A 13,452-nucleotide genomic window follows, 5' to 3' on the forward strand; every position below is an offset into this window, starting at 1 on the left:
TTCTGAATAGAAAAATACAATTATTACTTTAATAGACACATGAAACCATTTTATATTTATGGCCATCTTTACAATCTAGCTTTCAGGAAGTATCTACACACAGGTAAATAGTTAAGTTTTAACTTTTTTTTTTCAGGGGGGAAGGCAGGGCAATTGGGGTTAAGTGACTTACCCAAAGTCACACTTCTAGTAAGTGTAAAGTGTTTGAGGCCAAATTTGAACTCAGGTCCTTCTGACTCCTGGGCTGGTGCTCTATTCACTGTGCCATCTAACTGCCCCAAGTTTTAACTTCTTAGTGGTTAATTTTCAAACCTGGCTTTAAGGGGGGTTTTTGGTAAATGACTTGCTTTATATTAAAAACTTTAAAAAGCTAGTAAGGGGAGGCTAAGTGGTGCAGTGAATAGAGCATGAGCCCTGGAGTCAGGAGGACCTGAGTTCAAATCCGGACTCACACACTTAACACACACAAAAAAACTAGCTGTGTGACCTTGGGCAAGTCACTTAACCCTAACTGCCCTACCTTCCCCCCTCCAAAAAGCAAAACAAAAAGCTAATAAAAATTTCAAAACACATTTATTAAACAAAGAAATAAAAAAAATGCTAAAATTTCTCCCAAGGTTTTTGTCTACTTACCACTGCATGCAGCTAAATATACATAAATGCCAACATCGCCATATTCTTTTAGGATCTGTAATAGTATTAAAATAAATTTAGTTTCTACTGATATGTTTCTAGGTCAATTAACAATCAATAGGTATTTATTAAGCAGGCACTGAGATACAAAGAAAATGAAAATGAAATATTCCTTGCCTTCAAAGAACTTAACATTTGATTAAGGAGGACAACAGGTACATACATAGGTACTTGTGCCTACCTACATATACAAAGCACATGCCAAAAAAATTCAAGGTAGTTTTTTTTAGAAATGCCTTAGCATCTGGGGACAGAAAAATCCTTATGAAGGAAATAATACATTGAAGGTAAAAGGATTCTGAGAGGTGAGGAGAGAGTGCATAACACATTCCTGGCAAAGAGGATGCCTAATACAAAGGGGCAGTGATGGGCAACAAGATGTAGTGTGTGAGAGGTAGCAAGAAGGCCAGTCTGGCTGGACTGTGCTGTATTTGACTGTGCTGTATGTATAATAAAGGCTAGAAAGACAGATTGGAGGAGCCATATTATGAAGAATTTTAATGGCAGACAAGTATTTGATCCTAGAGGTAATAGGAAGTCACTAAAATTTATAGGAGTGGCATATTCACACCTGGATGTTAGGAAGATCACTTTGGTAATTGTATGAAGGAAATTCTGGAGAGGGAAGACGAGGTAGAGAAATCAAGTAGAAGGGTATTAAAATAGTCCAGGCAACTGGCTATGAGGGCCTGCACTAGCATGGCAGCCATGTGAGAAGAGAAAAAGATGGAGATAAATGTACAAGCAGATTCATTAAGACTTGGCAAGGCTAAATGGTGCGAGGGAGGAAGAAGAATCAAGGCCTTGCCATAGTGAATGGTTGGAAATATGGTGCTGTAGTCAGCAGAAGTAGATAAGTTTGGAAGAGGGGGGGACTTTGAGGGGAGGCTAATGAGGTTCTGTCTTAGGCATGGTGAATCTGAGATGCCCTATAGGACATCTAATTGAAAATAGGTAGTAGGCAGTGGGGTGATCAGGACTGGAGTTCAAAAGAGAGATCAGAGCTGGATACCTAGATATGAGAATCATCTGCTAGAGAAGAAATTTAGAACTATAGGAGTCAGTGAAGTCACAAAGAGAAAATGTGTAGAGGAAGAAGAGAAAGGGGGCCTGGGAAGGAGCCTCGGGCTCAATACACCGTTAGGGGGCCTGATATGATGATACAAGAAAAGAGACAAAGAGTGGTCAGAAAGGTAAGAGAACCACCAAAGGAGGGCAATACTATGCAAAAATAAAGAGGGAGGATATGGGAGAAAAGAGAGGTAGGTCAGTGGTACTACTGAGAGGTCAAGCATGCTGAGGATTGAGAAATAATTACTACATGTGTCACATAAGATATCACTGGCAACTCTAGAGAGAGCAGCTTCATTTGAGTGATGAAGTTGATCAGAATCCAGATTGCAAGTGGAATGGAGGAGAGAATGAGAAGGGGATTAAGCATTTATATAGTGCTTAATATCTGCTGGGCACAGTGCTTTATAAATATTATCTTATCTGATCCTCAGATCAACAATCCCTGTAATGTATTTTTCCTATTTTATTATTCCTATTTTATAGTTGAGAAAACTCAGGCAAACAGAGGCTAAGTGACTTGCCTAAGATTATACACCTAGTGTCTGAGCCTGGATTTGGACCCAGTATTCCTGACTCCAGGCCCAGTGATCCATCCATGGCTCCATCTATATGACTTGGGGGCTGTGAAGGGAGCTGAAAAGAGAGGAAATGGAGCAAGAATAGACAACTTTGTCTAGGAGTTTGGCAGATAAAAGGGAGGAAAATAGAGGATAATAGCTTGAGGGCATAGTAGCGTCAAACAAGTACTTTTAAGGATAGGAGAAGGGATATGAGATACTTCTACTGAATTGTGGCTTCTGGTATTTAATATGTACAAATTCTTTTACTTCCTCTATTTGTCCCCAGTAAATACATCTTGAATGAGATGCACTTTTATAGTATTACTTCATTTTTTTTTTGGCTTTTATATACACTTGCTATGGGATACAGGGAAAGAGAAAACTAAATGATTTAGCATGGATTGTCATTATATGTCCTACAGCCAAAAGGTACAGAACATTAACAAAAAGGAGCAAAAATTTGAAAACTTAGTGCTTTATCTGGAGATAAAAACAAATATTGCTGTCTTGTTGAGAAGGGAGAGGAAGGAGAAATACTTACCCCTGATACTGTTTTTACTCCAACTGAATCAATAAAATTGACTTGTGAGAAATCCAAAATCATAGTGTGAACATTCGGCCCCGGGGGCAAAAATCTTTCCAGTTCTTCTGGAAATGTTTTTTGGACCAGCGAATCAATTGTCAAAGGTTTTGCATTTTCCTCTATCTGTTCTTCTTGTTTTGCATCTTCTTCCCCACCTGTTTCAGCATCCTCATCCTAGAATTAGAACAGATCAGAGTTTTACCACAATATTTCCATTTTGTGAACATACATAACATATTTTTGATTCTGGGTATGATTTTTTGCATTTTAAAAATATTTTGTTTAATTTATTGTTACATTTTGAATTCCAACCTGTTTTCCTCTTTCCTAACCCTGCACTAGAGAAAGCCAATATTTGACACAGATATATATGTGAAACCATATAATACCTACTTCTGTATTATCAATTCTTTCTCTGAAGGTAGATAGCATCTTCCTTCATAGGTCCTTTGTACTTTATTTGAATATTCATATAACTCAGAATAGCCCAGTTCAGGGATGTGGAACCTGTGGCCCCCGAGGCCACATATGGTCCTCAAGTATGGCTCCCTGACCAAATCCAAACTTCACAGAACAAATCCCCTTAAAAGGACTTGCTCTGTAAAACACGGACCTAGCCAAAAGGCTGCACTGGGTATGATTTGTAATAGAAAATGTTTCTATGTCCCCCATGCAAATGACAGCACCTCTATAAGGCTGAAAATCTTATGCAATGTGCTTTAATTTTTATTACTAGCCTCTGCTGGAACAACAATCCCTAAATTTGTTATATAAAGAATATACTTCTTTAAGACTTGATTTTTATTCCTTGTCAGTTACATCTATTCTTCCCTCCCCAACCGGTATCTTTTATATAATATTTGCTCACTATTTGTTGAATTAATTAATGACTAACTTAAGAGAATAATTATGAATAATTATAGGCAACTGAAGGTCTAACTGGATGAAGAGCCCATTGGGCCTTTTATTTCTCTGAGTAAACTTAGAACAAGGGATGAATACTTAAAATGACTCAGACATTTTTCTTTAAAAAGGAATAACTCTTCCACAGTTTAATGATATCACTTCAAAAATAGTCTGAATAAAAAAAATTATTAAGTTCCTTGTATGTGCAGAACTTTCTTCTAGTCATTGGGGCAGATGAGGTCCCTGCCTTCATGGAGGTCAGAATATGGTGATAGAGGCACAAATACCTATAATATAAAATCACACCTAAGTACATCAGAGAAGAACACACCACATAGTGTGTGAGGTCCTAGATGAAGGAAGGTCCTCAGACAATACTTCCTGGAAAGGTGACTCCTGCATCACATGTTAATGGACAGACAGGAATTTAAAGAGCATGATGGTGTAAAAAGCTTCTCTCACTCCTTGTTTGGCTATCTTTATCAAATATCTTCACTATAAAACATTAATTCTTTCTCATTGTCCCTTTTTTTAGACGTTGTATGTTGTGTAGCTTAATAAAGAAACATTTCAGATCAAGAAAGTAGAAAACAACTTATTGACTACTCACAACTTTAACAACCGAAGATTTGGGTTTGCCTTTTGTCCCTAATTCCTTGGCATGCTTCTTCAGGACTTTTCTCCTTGCTGCCATTATAATTGCTGGGTTAACCCCTGTCTTTAAGGAAATGCAACATTAAATGTATATGCACATCTACTTTCAGGCTACCAAAGGCCCACCCAGATTTACCATTCTAATTTTTCTCAAAGGGAACCTGATTTTTGTTGCTGCTCAGTCATTTCAGTCATGTCCAATTCTTTAGGACCCCTTTTGGGGTTTTCTTAGCAAAGATACTAGAGAGTTTTGCCATTTCTTTCTCTAACTCATTTTACATATGAGGAAACTGAGGCAAACAGGGTTAAATGACTTCCCCACAGTCACAGAGCTAGCAAGTATTTGAAGCTGGATTTGAACTCAGGTTTTGCTGACTCTAGGCCAGTGCAACTTTCCTTCAGAGGGTGGAGAGTATGTTGATAATAAAAAAAAAAGAGAGACACTGATTGCCCTTCAGACGTATTTAGAGAGCTATAAGAAAGATGATTAGCGTGTTTCTTGTTGGCTCGTTCTCACTACGTAGCATTAGTGTATAATAAATGACTACCATCACTTCTATGGGAGGTGAAGGCATGATGTAGTCAGGGTGGGGGTGGCAGAGTAAGGAAAAAGGAGGTAGCTAGGTGACTCAATGAATAGAACACTGGACCTGCAATCAGGAAGCCCTGAGTTCAAATGTGGCCTCAGATACTTACTAGCTCTGTATGACCCAAGGCAAGTCACTTAACCTCCGTTTGCCTTAACCCACTGGACAAGGACATGGCAAACCACTCCTATATCTTTGCCAAGAAAGCACCATGGACATCATTGAAGTGCTATAATCCATATGGTCATGAAGAGTCAGACCCAAGTGAACAGCGGAACAAGAACAAAGGTAAAAGGGCACTCTATTCTATATATGGAAACCCTCCAGATGTGTGGATTCATACTTTTTACTCTCACTCTGATATCTCTTCACGGGTTCATCTGTGTCCTGATTCCCAACCTGAACCCTGGGCACACTGCTGCTTTAAAACCAAAGATGAGTAACTAACAGAGATTCTCTTTCAGACATAATCATAGGAACTGAAATAGCATTGAAGAAGAGAAAGTTTTGAAGAACTTTGGCAGCTGTCTGAAATATTTTCTATTGGGTACAAATTCCTTTTGTGCATGAGTCTTTATTATCTGTACAGAATTTCTCCATATGAGGAACGTCTCTAGAATGTATCCTCTCTAAGCATGTGGTTGCTATTATGAATACTGGGCAATACTGTATAATGTTTTAACATAAGCAAAAGGAGAAAACTATTTCAAGTGCAAGACTCTGTAAAAAGATTCTTTTACTCACCTTTCTGCTTAGTGCATTACTGTACAAGTCACTATTGGCATAATAAATTGGGGCATTTATTTGGAATATTTTTATCCCAGCATGCTCTTTCACCTGAGGAATAAGATATTATTATACTTAAAGACACTCATTTTCAGAATTAATAATGACAGTTTCTCCCTTTCCCAACTCTACCCAGAACAGTTAAGTGTCTTGGTATCATTGTTAATCATTATTCTGTTAAGTTCAAAATCTCTCCCTGTTCAATTCATATTTGGGAGAAATTACTACTGAGAAAAACAAAAAGCTTTGGAATGGTTGAAAGGATTGATTTTCCTCATATCTTTTTCATTTTCTCAAAAACATAAAAAGAAAACTAGAAGGGGAGGAAGAAGTTGTGAAAGTTGATTTTAAGCAAAAGGAAAGAAGAATCAGGTGAACTGAGAAAACTGGCTTGATTCAAAGAAGGCAGGAAGAGAAGAATGGGAAAGAAGGACCTTGAATATACTATATCAATGTTACTGTCATTCTACTACATATATGTAGTATACATGTATGCATATGCATATTTTTTCTTTACATATACACACAATAATTTTGTCTCACATAGCTCTAAGAACAGTAACACTTCCCTAAAGAAATATAGGTTTCTCTAATGTGTGTTTTCAAACCTTTTTAAGACCATAGGATCCTTCTAATTTGCTTTTCATGTCTCAAAATTCCCAATTTGGTGTGATATAATCTGCATAAAGGTGATGGGGTTGACACATAAAACCGTTTGATGTTATCATACGAGTTTTATGGAGCCCCTACAGATGCTTCATTGCACATTGGGACACAATTTAGAAGCTAGTAATATAATTCTTAATTCTTGGGCTTTTTCTATATTATAGGGATATAATGAACAACTGTAAAGACCAATGCCATTCTCTAATACCTGATAATTTTTTTTTCTGAGGTTTTCTTCAAAGAAATTCCAAGAACTTTACTGAATGTCAGCCACAAAACATTGTTCTAAGGAACATACTGCAAGGGACTTTGGGATCTTCAGAAGAAAGGGGATTTTCAAATTCAAGGAAATTTGAAGTCATCATTATTAACTATTAAAATGGAAGAGGAAAAGAATAGTTTCATAGCCTAAGAGTGTTATCATAAATTATTACACAGCTACAAAATATTATAGCAAAACTCTGAAGTCAAAAGAACAAAGAAACACAAATACACATCAGTTTCCCACCTTTTCTCAGGATGCCGTGAATATTCATTAACACTGTATTTGTTGTCATTTTAAAGGAGCAGAAATTGAAGTATAGACAAGTTGGGAATGGAAAGGAAAATTCCTCACTTTGACCTATAGACCCTCCCTTGTCCAAAATAGTAGTAATGGTCAGCCAATAAAACCACTGGACTAAGAGTCTAAAGTCAAAACTTGTAACATTTCTCATTGAACAAATAACATCCGAAAACAAATCTATGTACATACTTTTAAAAATCCCCACTCTAAGGAATCGTTACCTACAGAGGTACATCAAATAATTGCTAAGGACCTTTAGGGCACAATCAATAGGATGTTTCCAGATGTCTATCAATGCTGTATCCTTTGGTTGAATTCTTTAATAACTTTTTCAATTCATTTCAATACCATATCAGCAAATACGGTAACAAGTCAACATTTGGTACCTAGATACATACAGCGCCATGTCAGGAAACTGAATTGCTTTCATTTGAATTATCTTGGGAATATTCTGAAGACTGCCTGACAAGGATAAGGTACCAGACACTGAGGTTCTTTCTTGAACTAAACTTCCAAGCATTCAAACTCTATTGCAGAGAGTACAGCTTCCAATGGGCTGGCCACATTTGAATGCCAAAGGTACGGTTGCCTAAAAGACTATTTTACAGAGAGGTTACATGAGGCAAGTGCTCACATGGTGGTCAGAAAAAGCTATACAAGGACACTCAAGGTATCTCTAAAGAACTTTGGAATTGACTGTGTGACATGGGAGACACTGGCATAGGACTGCCCAGCATGGTGTGCCCTCATCAGAGAAGGTGCTGTGCTATGAGCAAAGCAGAACTGAAGTAGCTCAAAAGAAATGTGAGATGCACAAATTTAGAGAATCCACCCCAAAGTTCACAGGGACTATGTATGCCCGATCAGTGGTAGAATGTTCTGAGCTCATATCGGTCTGATCAGCCAGCTGGACACAATGTAACTTGATTCTAACATAGTGATGCCATTTTGGTCCTCTTTGAGAATGAAGGATAACAACCAGCCCACACTACTCTGGTAAAGTTTGACCAAAAAATGGTGGGTGACATAAAATAATAATAAAAATAAAATAGTAACAGTAGTAATAGCAAATATTTATACAGTGCTTACCATGTGCCAGGGATTGTGCTAAGAGCTTAAAAGAAAAGGCAAGTTTGGCCATGATATAACCTATTATTTTGGACCCAAAGAAAACACATAAGAAAATATAAAAGTGGCCTGCATCAAGAAGTGGTCTTTTAAAAATAAAATTTTAAAGTATGAAACAGGAATTAAAAATACATGAAAGGTCAAAAAATCTTAAATATAACTTTTGCAAACAAAATCCAATACATTAAAAATATTGTATATTTCAATTAAGTAGGGTTTTTATCCCTAGAATACAAGGCTGGCATACATAAAATAATTATTTAATTCAGTACAGTGAGAAAAATACTAAGAATTATATACATATTATAATAGATGCTGAGAAAATTGATACAAGTCAACATACTTTAAAAATGAAACTATGGAGGGTTTTCCCCTTAATATTGATTTAAGTGTATACATTTACAAACAGTCAACCTATTTAATGGAGAAACAAGATTAAGGTAAGGCTTTCTCATCATCATTCCTATTTAATGTACTAAATATGGCTTATCATGGCCAAATAATTCATCACTCAGTTGTCCGAATTACTGGTGATGAGCCTTTTTATACTTAGGTTGGCCCTCAGGTAGCAGACATAGTCTGTTGCTGGTAGAACCTGCCAAAACTTATTTTCCTCTTGCATAACTCAGGGTCACTTTAATGAAGCCAAGAGGAGGAGAACTTTTATGTGGGCTATGCTAATCTAAAGTAATATTAGAAATGTTGGCCATAGCTATGAAGGAAGAAATAAAAGGTATAAAACTAGAGATAAAGAAATATACATCATATGTGTATATATATTGTGTATAAGCACACACATGTGTAAAGATGCATATACATATACGTATATACACACATACACAGACACATATAGGCACACAACCAGTGCACACTTGTGTGTGTATGCACATGTGTATATATGTGCATACATGAATGCATGTGTGTGTGCGTGATACTGCTGTTCAATTGATTCAGTTGTGACCAACTGTGGTCCTGTTTGGGGTTTTCTTGACAAAAAGATATTGGAGTGGCTTGCCATTTCCTTTTTCAGATAATTTAACAGATTAAGAAACTGAGGCAAATAGGGTTAAGTGACTTGTTCAGTGTCATACAGCTAGTAAGTGTCTGAGGCTGGATTTGAACTCAAGTCTTCCTAGCTTCAGACCCAGTGCTATGTCTACTGTGCCACTTAGCTGCTCATATATGTGATATGTGTGTGCACGTACATGTGTGCATTAAGGAAATTAATCTCAAATTTACTAGAGGCAAATGAGTTCAGCAAATCTAAAGGATATACATTCACAAAACCCAATTACATTCCAATATATTATTAGATCACTGTATAAATAGTTAAGGATAACTTAATAGCACAATGTGAAAGCATTGGTGAAAGGACACGAACAGTTTACACTCTCAGATCATATGGGGAAATCTAACTCTGGCAATTAAAGAAATGAAAATGTAAAAGAAACTTTAAGGTATCACTATCTACAAAATTAACAGAACTAAGTAAAAATAATAAAATTCATTATTGGCAGTGCTATGGGTAGGGACTATGTAAGCTTCATGGTGTAGTGAAAAGACTTCTGAACTTGGTGGGCTAGGTATGAATTCTGGCTTTTATGCCTTACCAACTTACTAATTATGTGTGTGTATTTGTGCATGTATGTATGATTATGTATGAGTCACAACCTGTTTACAATTCAGTTTTCTTGTCTGTAACATAGAGAAAATAATAACTGCACGGTTTAGTTTATTTGCTTTTTAAGTTTGCTGTAGGAAATGTGCTCTGTACATCTTAAAATTTAAATATATTATTATAAATCTATTATTAATAATTTAAAATGTTAGCTTTCACTCAAGCCCTTATCTGATGCCTCAGTGTGGTGTGGAAGTGATATCTTGGGTTCCTTGAAATTTAGCAGAGTAAAAGTTCTGGCAAGTCTTAGTTCTGGCAAAGTACTTAAGGCTTTGAGGCCAGGCTTCACAATGCACAGTGTGTCTATCCTCTGTAAGACCAGCTTCACTAAGTTTATAGGGTCCCATCACCATAAGGTTGGCCACCAGGTGATGAACCGTATTTTGGTCAAGTCAACTCAAAAGGACCATCCATGAAGACTTCAAGGAGTTGTGATCTACACCAGTGGAGGGTGTACTGAAGGAAAGGTGTAGAAGAAGCTCCTACCTCTTCATATGCATCTATATCAATATATACATCCGTGTTGGGAAGCTGACCGAGAACTGTGTAGGTTGGACTGGAAAAAAGAGAAAGCATATTACAATATCATCATAGTGAAGAAAAAGAAATAGTTTTTATACATATGGATCACAGTGTCATCAAACCCAGCAATATCTGATAATTACTGGTTTTTTTTCTGCCTTTTTTGGGTCTAAAGCTGGTTTAGGGAATATTCAATGTATGGAAAACCCCTTTGCCAATGCAATCTGTAACTTGTTAGTAACTTACTTCAGAGTTCAAATGACTTAGAGGGAGGACCCAAATCCAGGTCATCCAGATGCCAAATGTCTATCTGCTACACCAAGCTCCGTCTGATCTTTTTATAGAACATCCAAAACACAATGCATTTTCTGGCTCACTAACACAATGATCTGGCTTACAATCTCCCCAAGAATGGGAAACAGACACTTCAAAGACAGGAGAAATATTAGGCAGAGAGAAGTGTACAATCATGTGGAGGTCAGATTTGACCAGAGTATAACTCTAGTTCTCCTGATTCCCTAGTCTTCACTCTGTGTCTTAGGCCAAATTTTCAAAACCTGGGATCTGTAGACCTGTCTTAAAAAAAAAATTTTTTTGATGACAGTACTTTAATATAATTGTTTTCCTTTGTAATCCCATGAATTTTTTTTATGCCTTTAAAGCTACTATTCAGGGATCCACAGACTTCACAATAGTACTAAATGGGTCTATGACATAAAAAAAGATTTAAGGCCTCCGTTCTGCCTTCCTGCTCTACCGCTTATATGGAGGAGAGAGAATCCTCTTGGCAGAGGAAAGACCTCTCTCCTTTAAGTCTCAGTTTCCCTCTAATTCATCCTATATATTGACACTTTAATGAACTTAACACTGAATTAACCTTGCAAAACACACTTATGATACTTCTTTGCCAAAAAACCACCTCTATCCCTTACCTACTGCTCCAAGGAGAAACTCTAAACTTGGCATAACCTGGCTTCACCCTAGCCATACCATTTTTTCTCCCACTTTTGCCCAATAGGAATACTCCCCTCCTCTGACTGTGCCAGCTTTACTGTCTTGTGAAGACCTCCGTTCATTTTTCATTCCAAGTTTTTTCTCATGCTCTTCCTCCTACTTTGAATCATTTCTCATCTCTCCATCTAGCCAAAATTGTATCTATACTTCACGGTCTAGTTAGGCCTCCCTTCAAACAAGGTTCCACAGGAAAAAAACCAAAAACATCAGTTAAGAATGTGGGGAAAGTTCTTCTTAAAAATCTTCTTAAAATCTGTTTAAATGTATTTTTAAAAAGTTATAACTTGGAATTTTTAGATTTTGAAACTCCTAACCCTTTTCATAAATTAGTCTATCTCTAGGCTGAATGCTAGATGCTGAAGAACTATTTGAAAAAACATATTAATTGAAATGCAAAAAAAAAATTAGGATCTGGCTTGAGGGAGCAAAGGAATGAGGGATGAAAAATGTCAAGAGAAAGGGATATTATTCCCTTAAGAATTCCCTTCCATTCCTGCCAAATCATATGGATTTAAAAGGTCAGTGTCTTTTTCATTTCCAACACAGGGAGAAACGGCATAAAGAATCCTGAGTATTGAGTCACAAAGTCTCTGGTAATAGATCTGGAAAGAGAAGTAAAAACTCATAGCAGGAGGAAGACAAGTGAGGAGGGGCTGAAACTCAATAATATTTGCTACTTCCTCCTCTTTATCTCATCCCAGAGGCAGCTGGGTAGATGGAGCCCTGGACCTGAAATCAGTGAGACCCAACTCTCCAAACTGTCAGCTTCAGGGCTGACTCCAGTACCAGCCCTGAATCATCAACTCACCCGAGGGTATCTCTAGCTGGATTCTATTTATCCTTTAAAGGAGACATCCTGAACTGAATCCACTGTCTCCTCTTCCTAACTTTCTTATTTCTCTAAATGGTACCACTATGCTTCCAGTCATGTAACTAAGTCACCAAGTACCATAGATTCTAGCTTCATACCATCTCTCACAAAATTCTCCTTCTTTCCTCTGATGCTGATAGCATCACTGTGTAGGCTCCTCACCACCTCACACCTGAAAAGTAGTCCAGCAATAGCTTTCTGGTTGGTTTCCCTGCCTTGAATCTCTCCCCACTCTCCTCAGCTGACAAACCGATCTCCTTAAATCAAAGGTTTGACCATGTCATCCCCCTACTCCATTCAATAAACTCCAGGGGCTCCCTATCACTTCTAGAATCAAATGTAAAATCCTTTGTTTGGCATTCAAAATCCTTCATAACCTGGTCACATTCTACCTTTCTTTACTCTGCCACATTCCATTCCCCCCTCCACATACACACTCTGCAGTCCAGTAATACTGTCCTCACACTTGTGCACACACACACACAGACACACACACACATGCACAACTACACACAAAGTATGATACAAGGTATAGAATGATACAGGTGAAGGTGTGATCCAGAAACGTGCTATAAGAAAACACAAAGGGAAGGATAACACTTTCAGGAGTGAAAGGATGGGGGTGAGGTTGAAGAAAAGGTTCATGAAGAAGTTTCAAGCTGGGCCTTGAAGAAAGAAATGGATTTCAAAAGGTGGAGATGTGGAGGCAATGAATTCCAGACATGGGACATACTTTGTATGAATGCCAAGAGACAGACAAGTGTAGGCTGAGTTAAGAGGAAAGCCAGCAGGACAGTTGAGATAACAGACTCATCAAAGAGGTGTGGTATAAAGAGATGTTGAATGAGTAGGTTGGAACCAGACTGTTAGGGAGACAAATGCCAAGGTGAGGGCTTTGTCTTTTACTCCACAGGCCATATGGAGCCATTGAAAGTATCTGAGCAGGGTTATATCATCAGAATTGTGTGCTGGGAAAATTATTTTACATTGCATTATTATTTAACTTTGTTTATGTTTTGTCTCCCCAAGGAGATTATATGCTCCTGAAAGGCAGGAATGGTTATTATATTTTTTTTTTGGTATCTTGCTCAGCATGAAGAACACAGTATATAAATATTTCTTGAGAAGTTAAAATGGAACTGTGGATATACTCTGGAATGGCTTT

General features: G+C 37.4%; 1 protein-coding gene across 1 annotated transcript in view; it reads right to left on the reverse strand.

Moving 5' to 3' along the window:
- The window catches only part of LOC138175957 (prestin-like), a 46,738-nt gene that overhangs the window by 839 nt on the left and 32,447 nt on the right, over positions 1-13,452 (reverse strand). The window contains exons 13-17 of the mRNA XM_069106583.1: positions 10,367-10,436; positions 5,802-5,894; positions 4,427-4,534; positions 2,869-3,084; positions 634-688 (exon numbers count right to left, since the gene is read on the reverse strand). Coding sequence (XP_068962684.1) covers positions 634-688; positions 2,869-3,084; positions 4,427-4,534; positions 5,802-5,894; positions 10,367-10,436 — 542 coding nt within the window. The remainder of the gene's footprint in view (positions 1-633; positions 689-2,868; positions 3,085-4,426; positions 4,535-5,801; positions 5,895-10,366; positions 10,437-13,452) is intronic.

The sequence above is a fragment of the Petaurus breviceps genome, unplaced genomic scaffold (assembly GCF_028583685.1).
Source record: "Petaurus breviceps papuanus isolate PSGF00001 unplaced genomic scaffold, PetGlider_PUasm1.0 80, whole genome shotgun sequence".
NCBI classification, from domain to species: domain Eukaryota; kingdom Metazoa; phylum Chordata; class Mammalia; order Diprotodontia; family Petauridae; genus Petaurus; species Petaurus breviceps.